Raw genomic sequence first — 16,337 nt, forward strand, 5'->3', positions numbered from 1 at the left:
AAGGAACAGAAGGAAGAAAGAACATGACATATTCTGAGAACCGAAAAAAATGCAGAATGCCCATAGAGGCAAGAAAGAAGGGGGGAAGGCAAGAAAAGGTAAAGGAATGAGAGTAGTAGGAAAGATGGGTGGTTGGCTGGAGATGTCCTCATCTTGGACATCTCAGTCAGTGACATGGAGCTGACTGAACTACCCACAAGTAGTTGATAATCAGCCAATAAATATCAGTTAGCATAATTTTCCTGGGCCCTGCCAAGTTGATATTTATAGGCATTATCTAAGTATTAGAAGACCAAAAGCATCAAAGCCATTTCAGTGAAAACTCCCATCAAGACCACATTAATGTATTTTTTTAAAAAAGGAAACATTACAAGGTAATTATAACAAATTTTTCTGAATTAGTTCCTCAACACTTTAAGTTGTCATGGGATTCTGAAAGACTTGAAGATAGAAACTACTACTAATGAGTCAAACTGCTAATCACTCCTAAACAAATACCTTCATGGTATTTAATGCACCAAGTAAGGAGGTTATGAAAATAACTGATACCAATTTAATCCTTTTAGCATAATTTGTAGGAGGTAGATGGATTAGTGGGGAAGATCTGTGTTTCCTTCTTTCCTTCTCTGGACAGCGCCCTGATCCACTGATTAGACAGCTGAGGAAGACACATCTCCATTCATTTTATGACTATTCCAGCATATGTTTGGGACAAGTTGTCTGCATCAGCTTCCCTAGCATGGATTTCTTTACTGGTACCTTCTTTCAGAATATTATTCTTTTTGTTCTTCTCTTCCCTTTTCTGAGCCAGGGGTAACTCCTAACATTTATTAGAACATCTAATCCTTTCCCTTATATTCATACTCTGTAATGTATTATTGGATTGACAATATGTTTAGGAGAGTTTTTTCATTTTTATTTAGTAATATTTTCATATTATTGACCACCTCCTTAACGGATGTGTCCATGTATCACCTTCAGAATTATTAATTCTGATAATGAAGTTTATGATAAATAAGTTAATGTACCTAACATTTTACTTTATAAAGATTTCTTTATTTATGAGAGAGAGAAAGAGAGAGAGAAAGAACGTGCACAAGTAGGGGAAGGGACAGAGGGAGAAGGGGAGGATCTCAAGCAGACTCCCGGCTGAGTGTGGAACCCAATGTGGGGCTTGATCCCAGGACCCTGAGACGATGACCTAAGCCAAAGTCAGGAGTCAGATGCCTAACTGACTGAGCCACCCAGGGGCCCCTGTACATAACATTAATGTTACAGTGTACCAGATTTCATGCTAGATGCTGATAGAAATATTGCTATAACTAGGACTTTTCTCCCCATTAGTTCCCACTTTTCTTTTCTGAGGAAGGTAGTATCAGGAAAACAAGTCAATATTATGATATGATATTAAAAAATTTAAACTATCTCAGTGTGTGTTTATATCAACATGTACAATGTTATTCAAAATAACAATTTTGTTATATTTATTCTACTTTGCTTACCAAGGCAGAAAAGTAACCTGCTACTCAGTGTGTGGTCCATAGACCAGCCCCATTGGCATCATCCAGTTGCTGATTAGAAAATGCAGAACTTCTTATCCCATCCCAGACCTACTGAATCAAATATGCACTTTAACAAAATTCCCAGGTGACTGTATCATACTAAAGTTTAAGATTGCTTCAGAATGCTTTTTTTTTTTTAAAGATTTTATTTTTAAGTAATCTCTACACCCAACATGGGCTAAAATTCACAACCCCAAGAGCAAGAGTCACATGCTCTACCAACTGAGCCAGACAAGCATCCCCAGAATGCTTTTCAACAAAGGTTAAATGCATCTTAGCACTTACTCTATAGTTAAGTTGGCTGGAACATCCCACTATTCCCTGAGCATCCAAATTAACCAAGATTTGCATTTCTATTTGTGTGCATATGGACTTAGAATTTATAAAAATGAATTACATAGACATTTACTGAGAAAAAATGGGTATCTGGATAAATATATTTCCATAGTATAACATTTTGCAAAGTTTGATTCATGGAACACTAACTTCATGAGATGTCAATAGGAATTAGATAAGGAAAATTTTTTCTATGACCTTCAAATTTAAGAAATGGTGAATCAATCAAAGATTTCTTTCTTCAGGATTTCTCAGAGCATTTAATATGCTAATGTTCATTCTACACTTCATATAAAGCTTTGAGGTATCTCTTAAATTTAACCAAAGAACGCTTTTCTTACAGAGTATCATGTGGGACCTGTGTTCTACAGAACACACTGGAAAATACTGCTATTGTAAAGTGACGTATCTATATGATGACTTCACTTGGAAAGACATATCCTAGAAGATTCCTTCTATATATTTGTTCCTCATTTCTAAGTGCTAGAGCCTACAATTGTATATCAAGGAAATAATAAACCTTACATTTCTATCAGTGGAATAATCACAAACATAATGGTAACTAAAGCTGGCAGTCTAGTCTGTTGGATTGCCAGGGATGATTTATGGAAACATCTCTCCCTTACTTCCTACTTAATATCTTCTCAGGAGTTTGGAACCATTGAAAGCCTGAAGCAGCAGCCCAGACAAAATTTACTGGAAGTATAAATTATGCCTCAGTTTAGCTCAGGAAACACTAATTGAGTACCTCCTCTATGCCAGGCACTGTGGTAAACCACTAGGTCTATAAAGATGAAAAGGTCTTCCCTAAAAGCTCTTTAATTCTAAATGGGGAGAAATGTAAGTAACAGATTATTTCAATACACTGTGGTGATGATGATGATATAATAAATAATAGCTGACATTTGTTGAGTGCCTACTAGTCTCTGTTTACTCTTCAAAAGTCTGTATGTGTATTAACTCATTTAATTTTCACAAAAGCTCTTTGATGTTGGTACTATTATCATTCCCACTGTATGAGCAAAATGCAGTGAAAGAGATACAGTGAGTATCTCTGTAGTGTCTCAGAGACACTACAGTGAGTGTCTTAGTGAGTGTCTTAGAGAAAGTGTAGGGTAGGGTGAAAGCAATTAGGGGAAGACTTGCCTTGAAGAGATGCCTTTGATACTTCTTTGGGGGCTGTTTTTATTTTATCCTCTAAAAGTACAAACACAGTGTTTGTCCTACTTCTTAATGATTGCCCTTGTTGACTTTAATGAATTGATCTAGAAAGTGAAATGAACTCATGTTATTCTTCCTCATAGAATACATTTAGTATAATACTTACCTGGACACATTATTCCATTCAAGTATTGGTGACATAAATCTTGGGACTGTGTTCACAGTTAGCTCTTTGCCAAATAAACCAAGGATTTATTGGCACCATTCATGTTCCAGGCTATTTATTCCCTCCCGCTCTCCTGACAAGCACTTTGCTAAATGTTATTGTCTTTATGTATACATTTTTAATTGATGGTCATAAATTCATCAAACCTGAATAAAAAGAGCTCTAAACCAAATCTAGCCAAAAGATTTATTCCTGTGAATAATTAAATCAACTCTATTCTCCCTTCCTCTTTATTCCAGCCTTAAGCAGAACCAACTGTGGGACCCAAACAATCAACTACACATTTCTATAGCCAAGAAAGCACTTCTGAGGATTCCAGAGATGTTTGTTGTTTTAAGGCTAGTAGAGATCATTGAAACTAAATTTATTTCTACAACTCAGAAAAAAAATGTAAAGGACAGTGCATTTAAGGTCTGTAAACACAAGGGAAAATGTGAATCTTTCCAGCTGAATCCAGGGCTGAGAGGAGAATGGAGGCTCAACCTGGTTGGTTGCTAAGGTACAGAAGTAAAAGGGAAAATATAATTATGACTGTGTACTAAGATACTTTGAGGAATACTGTCTTTCTCTTTTAGAAGAGCAGTCTCTTTTAGAGTAACTTACTTGAAATCTTGAATGTCACTTATGTACCAGTTGTATCCTATCACCTAAGTAGATTTTCCTTTGGCAGACATATTAAAAATGTGAGAATAGGGGTGCCTGGGTGGCTCAGATGGTTGAGCGTCTGCCTTTGGCTCAGGTCATAATCCCGGGGTCCTGGGATCGAGCCCCACATCGGGCTCCTGGCTCGGCGGAGAGCCTGCTTCTCCCTCTCCCTCTGCCTCTCTCCCTGCTCATGCTCTCTCTCTCTCTGTGTGTGTGTGTGTCTCAAATGGATAAATAAAATCTTTGAAAAAAAAAATGTGAGAATAACCCCACTGAAAGTAGTGTGCTAGCTTTCTAGAGAGGGGAAATGCCCTGATTTGTAGCATTGGCCAATTTCTATGGTTTAAGTATTCCCCCCAATTTCAAGCTATCAGCTCATTTTTCAAATCATGAACTCAGATAGACTCAGACTCTACACCACAAGTGGAATGGTTTTTCTCCTTTGAATGAAGTCTTGACTCTTTCTCTGATCTCAAGCACTGCTCCAATCTAGTCATTAGTTCCCAAACCTGTCAATGGATCAGAATCACTTGGAGCACTTACTGAAAATATGAATTCTCAGAGTCCTTCCCTAGATCTTCTGAATCAGAATCTCCAACAGAAACTGAGGGCAGAAATCTGTATTTTTTTTCTAAAAAACATCATTGGTGATTCTGATTCAGCCTTTTGGTCACCTGGCCAGCATTTGAGAACCATTATATATACCATTGTTTCTAGTGTGAGCTCTACTCACTTCCATCCTTGGATGAAAGATTTTGAACTAATAATCATCTATAACTTAATCTACTCACTGATTTAGCCATATCTCTGACAGAAAATCCTAAAGGATTACTAAAACTCTGGCTAGACATTTTTCCTGACTCAATGATAGATATAAATGCTCATAAGCTTTCATGTCACTTATCTTTTCCACTGGAGAATGTCTAACTTAGAACCTCTGCTTTTCTCAAAAAGAAAAAAATTTCTGGCAGAATTCTAAGATGTCTGTTTTTCATGTAACAGTTTCAAAATAAATACCTAGCAATTTCATTCAGAGAACTCCCTCTCATTCGTAGTATATAAATTGATTTACCATAAATGCCTCATATTTTAAAGTGCATTATTGTGTAATGAGACTGGAATTTATAATAAAATTAGCTTACCATTACACTGACAATTTATTTTTACTTCTGCATTCACACACTTCAGAACATAGCACTAAACTGCTATAGGTATGTTATTGTGTTGGATTAAATAATCATTGACTATAGTTCTTCATGAAGCTCCATTTTCCCCCCCAACCCCGTTTTGACACCAAAGAATATCTTAAATGTTAGATGCATGGGAAATTGGGTGTGGAATACTGACAGCTAGCTATTCCATGACACTTCTCTACAGAAAATTTCTCAGGCTTTAATAGAACACATGGTTGAAATGATGTTTGAAGAAACACTTTATAGAACAAAATTAGCTCTTTTTTTTAGGAAACAGCCAGTTAGTTCCTTTACAATAAGTTTATTGACTTTTATGTTGTGACATATTTTTAACTATTGCATAGTTTCTCTCCATATTTAAAGAAAAATCAGCAAATGGAAAAGAAACCAGGATTTATTCCCTGTCAAAGTAAACAACTTCTTGAAAAACTGACATGCCCTTCCTTCCTCCCTGGTGGGCCAAAATAAATGTAGTCAATTGCCTTTCAGCAGAGAATGAATAAAAATAAACTTGGTCCTTCTGCCCCAAAACCTAAACGAAGTGTTTACCAAGATACCATTTTATTACTTGGTTACCGTTGCCCTGCCTAGCTGGCTATCTTTGTAAAGAGCTCTATCATCCATCCAAATCTCTCTCTTTTATTTTTTCCTTTTCTTCTTTCTATCTTGGGTGAAAACTGCTCAGCTGATGGAGACACAGTGCCTAGAGTGGGTGACTATCTTGCTGCAGACTACCTTTCCATCCTTCACAGTCTATTCAAATATCACCTTGTTATCATGCTCCCAAGAAGAATCTCTGTGTTTCTCTGCTTGTTTGTACCTCTATTTAATAATTATTTCATTCTACCTTTAGGATGGTTATTCTTTCCCTTCAAATTGTCCCAGAAGTAAAATTTTGAAGTTAATTAAATTCAGAGTACCTCACCACAATGACACATTTAGGTAAAGCCACAGTGCTTTCCACTTTTCACTGATGTACCTATGTTCCAGTCCATATCAGGAAAGGATTGTGTCCCTAGGGTCATTAAAGTATCTTCCTTATAGCGGGTTAGTGGGCTTTTCTTTCAAATTATAGTCTCAACAAAGCCACACGAATCCGTTTTACATTGTATAAACAACATAGACAACCTCGTTTTATGCTGAAAGCAATGATTTCAGCATAGAATCAATATGAAGTAACTGTTTTTGAGAAGCAAACTTTAAATAGAACCAGTCACTTGGCAATAATAGTTGGGAAACTTTAATCTCAGCTTTTAAAAAATCCAGGATGTACAACCAGAGAGTTGAGAAGTGAAAGGGATAGAAAAAAATCATATATCACAATGTAGTAATCATACTAGGACTATCCCTTAAAAAAGTCACATGACATAAATTAAAATCACCTCCCCAAAAAGGAGAAATTTTATGAACTGATGAATAATAAAAGTCAGTCACATTTGGGAAGAGAAGTGGGAGAGGTCACGAAGTTCTCTAACATGTCTCCAAAACAGCAAGTGTAATTCACTGAATAAGTAAATAATATGCCATTCTGCATTTGATGAAAACAAGCAATAAATAAACAAATAATTATGATATGTCAAAACTCTCAGAAAGCCTGGAAAATTTAAATGGGCTATAAAGAAGAGAAGTAGTATTCATTAAATGGCTACTATGGGCCATACACTGTGCTAAGCAATTTACATAAGCTATCTCATTGAGCAATCTTCAGGAGTTAGGTGGTGTTTTTGATTCTGCACTGTGTCCTGGTTGATGAAAACAAAATGAGTTTTAAAATGCAGAAATAATTGGACATATGTATTAGAACCAAAAATAATTTTTAAAGGAACTTAGACTTTTGAAGAAATTTATGGTATTGGATTTTGAATAAGACCCCGCTTACCGATGAATAGCCATGTAAAATTTGAACCTAAAGAGCTACATTTACCTTAAGGAATCTTAGTATAAGAAATATGGAGACAACTGAGGAGTGTTCCATGTAGGCCTACAGAACAATCAAGAAAAGAGAGATACTAATGAATAAATATGAAAGAGGTTGAATATTCTCAACTTAACTAGGAAACTGCTCAGGAAGAACACAACTTTCTTCACACACTCAGAAGGTGTAAGGGGACATAGGGAGTGGCAAAACATAATTTACTTCCCTAGAACAAAGAGTCGTAATTAGATGTAATTGGATGAAAGTGAGGAAAAAAGATTGATTAATGTGAAAAAAAAATTGCACTGCCAGTGAAAGGCATTTGTGGGTGGGGAATGTCTCCTACAGAGTTAGAATAAAGAACTTTTATCACAAATAATAAGTAATAAAACTCAACTGAGTGAAGCATTAAACGTAGGGAACAGTCTTGCACTGGGAAGACTCAGGATAATCTGTTCTGTTGAACCATTTCAATTTTCTGTTGTTGTTTCTATGCTTTTTTTCTGTTGTGTGTGTTTTTGTTTGTTTGCTCTGTTTCTAGTGTCTTGTGATTGCAATGCTGTGGTGCTAAAATACTAAAAACCTATAAAAGAAATAATATGAGCCTTTCAGTAGGTTCATCAACACATATTTCATGGTTGTCACTCATTCAGAGGAACATTCATTCAACAAAGATTGAGTGAGTCCCTAAAATGGGTCAGCATGGGTCCTAGGTTTTGGGGATGCAGAGATGAAAGATGTGGTTTCTACCTTCTAGGCCTTCACAGTGTACTACAGAGACAGCAGGGAGGTGAAAAATCATAGAGAGATTACACTGGAGGCCAGAAGAACATCAATCATTAAGAAATATATATTAAGTGACAATAATTCATCCATTTTTTAAAACTCAACACAGATTTACTCAGTGCTTACTTTGTGGCAGGCCTATCCTATTCACTGTATATACAACAAAACAGAGTCCCTAATGCCATAGAAACAGAGTATAAATACATTTATTCACATAAATATGTAATTAAAACCTGCAGGGGCACCTGGCTCAGTCAGTGGAGCATGTGACTCTTGATTTCAGGATTGTGAGTTCAAGCCCCACATTGGGTGTAGAGATTACTTGAAAATAAAATCTTTAAAAAACAAAACAAAACTGCAATACATTATGAAAAAAGGGGTACCATGATAGATTATAGCAGGGATGAACCACATCAATTCAAAGGAGAAGGTAGATGGGGTCAATAGGGATTCCTTATCCAAAGGAAAAAGGAGTTAGGGATGACCCAGTTTCCTGACGAGGCGCCTGGGTAGATGGTGCCTTGCGTGGATTGGGAATACAGGAGGCTTTCTTCAACAAAAAGATAATGGTGTTTGATATAACCAAATTCCTCAGAGCGAAATACAGTGTCTAAAATTACACTTAAAAGTTTTCCTGTAACGGAATTTGTCTGTACACACAAAAGTACAAATTCTTCAGTTTTAACTGAAGTAGCAACCCAGGAATATAAAATTGGCTATTTGGCTGTCTAAGATCTTTTAGATATACCCAGGAATAAATAGTAACTGGCTCAGTTACAACTAGTAAACAGGAAAGGAAAGATACAGAAATCAAATTGAGGGTCTGAGCAGTGGTCACATAGTAAAGCATTAAAAATAAAGGGTATGACTTTTGTATTTATTTTCATTACTCTTAAAGTTTATAGAAAACATAGGAAACATACTTAAATACCTTACATTTATTTTTTTAAAGCATTTAGTAGGGGCACAAATGACTAGATTTATGCATACATGAATCTCCTTCAGTGTGGGATATACAGTAACTCAGGAGACACTGCACTTCAGTAAGCGAAAGGCAAGTCTTAATTTAGATTATTTTCTTAGTAGATTTATTCTTGCATAATTTTATTTGAAATTAACATTCATCTTGAATACTGTGGCACTAGCTACCTTTGAATGTATTCATTCAGTATACAATGTATATTATATTTAAAGGATGAATTAAAAAAAATGTTCCCTAGGAGAGTAAAGGGGTAAACCATATTACCTTTGACAATTGCCTTTGTTTACAAATTTTTCTTTATTTTTCCATAGTTGTTCAACCGCTAGCGAAAATAACTGATAGTAGAAGGAAAGGAGAAAACAGTACCAAAAAAGGTAGAAGACTTCATTTTATCTAACATTTAACTTTGTGCTTGATACAGTAATAACAGATCATACTGTCTCTTTTCTGTTTAGAGCTGCATCTCAGTCATTGCCCTTAACTCCAATTCTGAGAACCTCAGGGGGTAGCTCTTGAAGTGGCTTTGATATTTAAAATTCCCCATCAGAAATTATGTAGGGCCTTGGCCTTTTCAGAGTAAGACAGTGTTGGGAGGCTGGGAGGCTCTGCTGAGGGAGTGGCCACTGGGCAGCCGTGAAAGCCCTTGCTTGACAAGCTGCTTCTTTCCCAGCTGAGGGCCTTGAACTTTGAGTTCTGTTTTTAGAAAAGCTAAATCAGGAGCAAATACTTTCAGGGTGTTTTGCTCCCAGTGTCGCTTTTACTAACAGAATAGCAAAAGCTACAGCCATCAGGTAATACTAAGGAGTCCTGGTGATTTTTAAAGGGGGTAAGATGCTGAACTCAACTGGTTGTTTCAACAGTAAGCTTGGCATCACGGATCACTCTGAATGAAAGGTGTGCAAACGACTCCTAGAGTTCGGGTGAAGGTAGGAATAAAGAGAAAAGGGAACGATGGTTTCCTTTGACTCCACCACCAAAAGCTTTAGCAACCCCATCAGAATAAAGGAAGCCATAAAGCTCCCATTATATGTCCCTGGCCATTTTGTATTCCTGTTTACATATTTATTATGTTCATGTACGTTGACAGCTGTGACTCTGGTCCTAGACTACATGGTGGGATATCTCCCTATAAACAAGAGGATCATAGATCATACCCTACTTTTTTTCAGTATACTCTCATCCACAAAAGGAGAGTAAGAGCAGATGGAATTTATGTGATCCAAAGAAAAGAACACGTAGTAGGAGAGTAACCTAATTCTGTAAGACAATCAAGAAAGCTGTTTGTCACCAAATTCCTCCCAGGGGCAAAGTGAATAATTTCAGCCTATTTTGGAAACCAAATTGTTAAAATTGTTTTAAAAAAAAAAACCTCATATCTGCAATAAGGCAGTTATTGCTCTTTTCTCTGTGTTCCCATGCACCCTGGGCTACCTCTGTTACAACATTTACTGTCTGTAATTATGTATTTGCATATCTCTCTTGATTCACTGAAGAGTTAGTTATGACTCTGTATTCCTGTATATCTTCAGCCTCTGGTTCATGTTAACACCAAAGTTCAAAAACTCTTTGGTGAAGGTGTGAATGAATGAATGAATGAATGGTGGACTTCTAAAAACTAATATGTTGGGGTGTCAGCCTGGCTCAGTCAGTAGAGTATGCAACTCTTGATCTCAGGGTCATGAGTTCGAGCCCCCATGTTGGGCATAGACATTACTTAATAAAAAAAAGTGTTTTAATATGGTTGGCCAGGGCGCCTGGGTGGCTCAGTTGGTTGAGCAACTGCCTTCGGCTCAGGTCATGATCCTGGAGTCCCGGGATCGAGTCCCGCATCGGGCTCCCTGCTCAGCAGGGAGTCTGCTTCTCCCTCTGACCCTCTTCCCTCTCATGCTCCCTCTCATGCTCTCTCTCATGCTCTCTCTCTCAAATAAATAAATAAAATCTTTAAAAAAAATAAAAAAAAATATGGTTGGCCAGATAATAATCACAGTTACTCTCTGAGCATTTGATGCTATTAATTCTTGATATATTGCTAACTATATACAGTATCTTAATCAGGCCTCACACAGGTACCTTATGGTGTAGGTATTATTCCTCTTACTCTATCAATAAGAAAATTGAAGTGAGGAAGTTAATTTCACAAACCCTTTAAAGACTAAGCCTCATAACCAGAATTTGAACTCATCTAGTCTGATTTTAAGTTGGTGCCCTTATGAATTCTCTTATATTGCCTTTGTTTTATTTTCTGTCTTCCTAAAAGATCTTACAGGCAATTTCCAAACAAGCTGTATTGTGATTGAAACAATTATTAATTTCAGAGCCATGTAGATAAACAAGGTTATTTAAAAATGTGTTCAACCATTGTTTCATGAACAGTATGTTTCCTGGTAGAAGATACTCCAGAACAGCCCCATGTCTTAACTCTTTTCTGTAAATGCTCATAGAGGGACAGTGTTTCACACAATAGATGTATTGCTGCAGACATGTATCTGTAAATAAAATTTGAATAATATTTAGCAATTATATATTCATTATTTGAAGGGAACCTGTTGTGAAATCTTTTGTAAAAGTACCCATTTCCTTTCTTCAATCTCACCTGTTTTGAATACTTTGTATTATTATTTCAGGATTACTTAGAACACATCAGTACAGAATGTACTATTTAAAATTTGTCATTTGCATTATTAAAGAAATCTTGTGACAATATTTAGGAATTCAAAGTGATATTTTCAATAATTTTATTCTGTCAGTTTGGCTGAGAGAGCAGCAGTGGGCAAATGGTTTAGGGGAGAGGCTTGGGAGTGGTGATAAGTATTCCAATAATGAATCATTTAATACTTAGGCCATATAGCTTTTATTTTTTTTTATTTTTTTTAAAGATTTTATCTATGTGACAGAGACAGAGAGAGCAGGAACACAAGCAGAGGGAGTGGGAGAGGGAGAGCAGGCTTCCTGCCGAGGAGGGAGCCTGATGTGGGACTTGATCCCAGGACCCCGGAATCATGACCTGAGCTGAAGGCAGACGTTTAACGACTGAGCCACCCAGGCGCCCAGGCCATATAGCTTTTAAATATATCTGGCTGCCACTCAAAGCACCATTTTGGCTTTTAAAGACAACTCACTAGAGCTTTACCAAAAATTATAATAAAAAAAATAATTAAGTTCAGAATGATAGTATATGATAATAGTTCCATCTTTACTATAATCTGCCAACAAAAAGACAAAGCTTATGTCAAGGATTTATGTCATGCTAACTGGGTTGCCACTTCAGCAACTTTGGCCTTCATCGTAGTGAATATGTAAAAAAAGGGACACCTGGGTGGCTTAGCCGGTTAAGCGTCTGCCTTCAGCTCAGGTCATGATCCCAGGGTCCTGGGATCAAGTCCCACATCAGGCTCCTTGCTCAGCAAGGAAGCCTGCTTCTCCCTCTGCCTGCCTCTGTCTCTGTCTCTCTGGTAAATAAATAAAATCTTAAAAAAATATATTTAAAAAAATGAATATGTAAAAAAGCTAAGTGCTTGGGTTGCACTTTAGAACCAATAATCAGTAAGAAATATATGTTGGAGAATCACAACCTGAACCAGAGTCTAGGCACACCTTTTTTTTTTTCCCCAAGCAAGAAGAAAATCTATTTGCATTTTGGAAGAAAATAAGAAATGTAGATTATATGTGTCAAATATTGACTGTTCCACAAACTTTCAGGGACAGGTATGCAAGCAGGCCTTGGTGTGCAGTTTGAAAAGTATGTCATGAAAAGTGTCAGTGCTGTCTGCCTGGAGCTAGTTCTGCATAGTTTCCAAATGGTATTTTTATCTTGTAATTATGTAAAAAGTCACACTGACAGAAATCCACTAGCACATGTGATAGAATCACATTCTTCTCTGGCCATTCCTGAAATGTGTGTGGGTTTTCAAGTAAAAGGTAGTACAAAGAGGTCAAATCCTAGAAAGGCTTGAATTTTCTATTAGAGTAAAAGATAATGGTGGCAATAGGATGGAAGTCCAAGACATCTTTCTTCTGGCTCCCCTGTCTGCTGTCATGAACCAAGCTGACTTAGAACTGAATATTGCAGTAACTATTGTTTTAGTCATCTCAAAACAACGAAATGTTTATATTTGGATTATGTGATTTCATTTAATGTCTTCACATAGCACTTTGATACATGTTGATACATTTTGTGTTACATATTATATAACTGCAAATTATTTCCTAGTTAATTAATTAAAAACAAATAACAAATCAACAATGCCTTGCTAACTTAGGAGAAATATTAGTCATTCACTTTCATAAGCTAGAAATGTGAAAATCTTCCTCAATTTCTGTTTGTCTCTCAACAGTGCCTTCTTCCTCCTCATTCCTATCATTTCAACCTTTCCTCCTGCTCCGGCATCTACTCTCTTAGTCCAGTTCCTTGTTCTCTCTCATTTCTTTCATTTCCCTGCTATCAGTCTCTCCCTACTCTAGTCTGTTTCACGCAATGCCACAAAAGTATCTTCAAAATTAAATTATAACCAGGTCATAATTCTGCTTTTTCAAAGTGTTACTTTCTATGGCTCTTCATACCCACAAGGTAAAATTCAACTTCTTGGGTTCAGCCCTTCTACAGTCTGGCTCCAACCCTAACTCTGTGGCTTTTTTCTTTTGCCTCATCAATTCCAACTGCTTTCCACTCAATGTACACTCTAAAATTCTCACACTCCCCAAAGAGGCCATGCCCTTTCACACATGATCCCCACAGCCTGGAATATCCTTCAGGTCAATTTCACAAGTGATGGTGTGGGCATCTCCGATATACCAGACCCTGTTCTGGCGACTGGAAAACAAAAATAAGAAGATAAAGAGCTTTCTGTCAATGAGTGCAGAGTCTAGTCGTAAGGGCAACAGGCATAAAATGAATAATAATGATGTACTATGATGCACAGAAAATAGAGATATACACTATCTCTCAGCAAAGAGGAGAGAGTGCTACACTTGTCTGGAGGGAGTGGGACAAAGAAGCATGTCAGGGTCCAGATGGACAAGAGTAAGGCAATGCAGGAATGACAAGGGACACCAGGGCAGGAAAGAGCTTCACATTTTCAGGGAGCGGTAAGAGCTTCCACATATAATGCAGACACATAAAACTCAGCTAAAAATGGTGAAGATGCTACATTTTGTGGTATGTGTTTTTTACCACAATTAAATTTTGTTTTCATATTTAAAATAAATGCCATGGGGAGAGTATCTAAAGACTGGGATACACACCTGCCTATCTTCCTCCTCCTTTTCAGCTTGTAAACTCCTACTCATCCTTTAGGATCAGCTCAGTTATCTAAATGACCCCTCCTTTAAAATCCCCATGTGAAAAGTAAATTCAAAATGGATGGAAGACCTAAATGTAAGACAGGAATCCATCAAAATCCTAGAGGAGAACACAGGCAGCAAGCTCTTTGACCTCGGCCGCAGCAACTTCTTGCTAGATACGTCTCCAAAGGCAAGGGAAACAAAGACAAAAATGAACTATTGGGACTTCATCAAGATAAAAAAGCTTTTGCAGAGCAGAGGAAACAGTGAACAAAACCAAAAGACAACCTACAGAATGGAAGAAGATAATTGCAAAGGTTTTATCAGAGAAAGGGCTAGTATCCAAAAGCTATAAAGAACTTATCAAACTCAACACCCAAAAAACAAATAATCCCATCAAGAAATGGACAGAAGACATGAACAGACATCTCTCCAAAGAAGACATCCAAATGGCCAACAGACACATGAAAAAATGCTCAACATCGCTCGGCATCAGGGAAGTACAATATCAAAACCACAAAGCAATACCACTTCACACCTGTCAGAATGGCTAAAATTAACAAGTCAGGAAACAACAAATGTTGGTGAGGATGCAGAGAAAGGGGAACCCTCCTACACTGTTGGTGGGAATACAAGCTGGTGCAGCCACTCTGGAAAACAGTATGGAGGTTCCTCAAAAATTCAAAATAGAGCTACCCTATGACCCAGCAATTGCACTACTAGGTATTTACCCCAAAGATACAAATGGAGTGATCTGAAGGGGCACCTGCACCCAATGTTCATAGCAGCAATGTCCACAATAGCCAAACTATGGAAAGAGCCCAGATGTCCATTGACAGATAAATGGATAAAGAAGATGTGGTATATATATAATGGAATATTACTCAGCCATCAAAAAATGAAATCTTGCCATTTGCAATGATGTGGATGGAACAAGAGGGTATGCTAAGCAAAATCAGTCAGTCAGAGAAAGACAATTATCATATGATCTCACTGATATGTGGAATTTAAGAAACAAAACAGAGGATCATAGGGGAAGAGAGGGAAAAATAAAACAGATGAAATCAGGGAGACAAAGAGACTCTTAACTATAGGAAACAAACTGAGGGTTGCCGGAGGGAAGCGGGGTGGAGGGATGGGGTAACTGGGTGATGGACATTAAGGAGGGCATGTGATGTAATAAGCACTGGGTGGTTTTTCTTTTGTTTGTTTGGTTTGGTTTGTATTTTTTAAAGATTTTGATCATCATTTTAAATGATCCCAGGACCCTGGGATCATTACCTAAGCCAAAGGCGGACGCTTAACCATCTGAGCCACCCAGGTGTCCGCACTGGTTGTTATGTGAGACTGATGAATCACTGACCTCTACCTCTGAAACTAATAATACACTCATATGTTAATTAATTGAATTTAAATAAAATAAAATTAAATTTTAGAAGAAAGAATCCCCATGTGATTCCGTCAGCCTGTGTTCCCTTTTCTGTGCTCCCGTAGAATGCACAGGCCTCTTTTAGAGTACCTAGTCACAGTATATGGCAAGTTTTTATTTACTCCTCTGTTTCCCCAACAAGACCATGAGTTCCTTAAGGACTGACACCATTACTTAGACAAGCACAGATCCTGTACCTCTATAAGAATTATTTATTGAATTAAATTGTTAGTTCACGATTAATTAACCATGTGCCAGACACCACACTAATGTAGCCATACACTACGTGCATGACCTCCTTTTATCCACACAACAACCATATGAGGATAGATATGGTTCTCATTTCCATTTTAAAGACAAGAAAACTGGGATAATGAGAAGCTAGGTCTCTTTCCGAAGTCACACAGTCAGTAGTTGAGATCTGAAGCCAGACTGAAGCCAAACTGTGATTTTAATGACAAAGAAATGAATCAATAGAAGATGTTTCCAAGAGGATAAAGGAGGGGGTGGCATCTAGAGTATTATCAGTTGAGATTTAGCAGGAAGAACTGGCCTAGTAAGTGTCAGACTGTGCTATGTATCTTGCTGAAACAATTTCATTTAAAATCATTTCATCCTCGAAATTTCCATGAGACCTAGAGACCCAACTGAAGAAACTGAGGTTCAGGACAGTTGGGTGCTGGTGAGAGTTCTCTTCTGGATTGTAGACTGCCAACTTCTAATTGTAGCCTCACATCCTTCACAGAGAAGACAGCATGGAGATTTTCATCCCCTTATAAGGGCACCAATCTCATTACCCGCAAGACCGCATCCAAACCTCCC

The 16,337-nt window shown here is 37.4% G+C and overlaps 1 protein-coding gene across 6 annotated transcripts in view; it reads left to right on the plus strand.

Moving 5' to 3' along the window:
- Positions 1-16,337, plus strand: part of NTN4 (netrin 4) — a 109,070-nt gene that overhangs the window by 71,993 nt on the left and 20,740 nt on the right. For 4 of the 6 annotated variants that reach the window (XM_025882594.2, XM_073900488.1, XM_073900485.1 and 1 more), the window contains exon 6: positions 9,118-9,180. The exons of the other annotated variants lie outside the window; for them this stretch is intronic. In XM_025882594.2, coding sequence (XP_025738379.1) covers positions 9,118-9,180 — 63 coding nt within the window. The remainder of the gene's footprint in view (positions 1-9,117; positions 9,181-16,337) is intronic. 6 annotated transcript variants of the gene reach the window in all.

Source organism: Callorhinus ursinus, unplaced genomic scaffold, assembly GCF_003265705.2.
Source record: "Callorhinus ursinus isolate GAN/ISIS: 27379988/994484 unplaced genomic scaffold, GSC_fseal_2.0 scaffold14, whole genome shotgun sequence".
Lineage (NCBI taxonomy): Eukaryota > Metazoa > Chordata > Mammalia > Carnivora > Otariidae > Callorhinus > Callorhinus ursinus.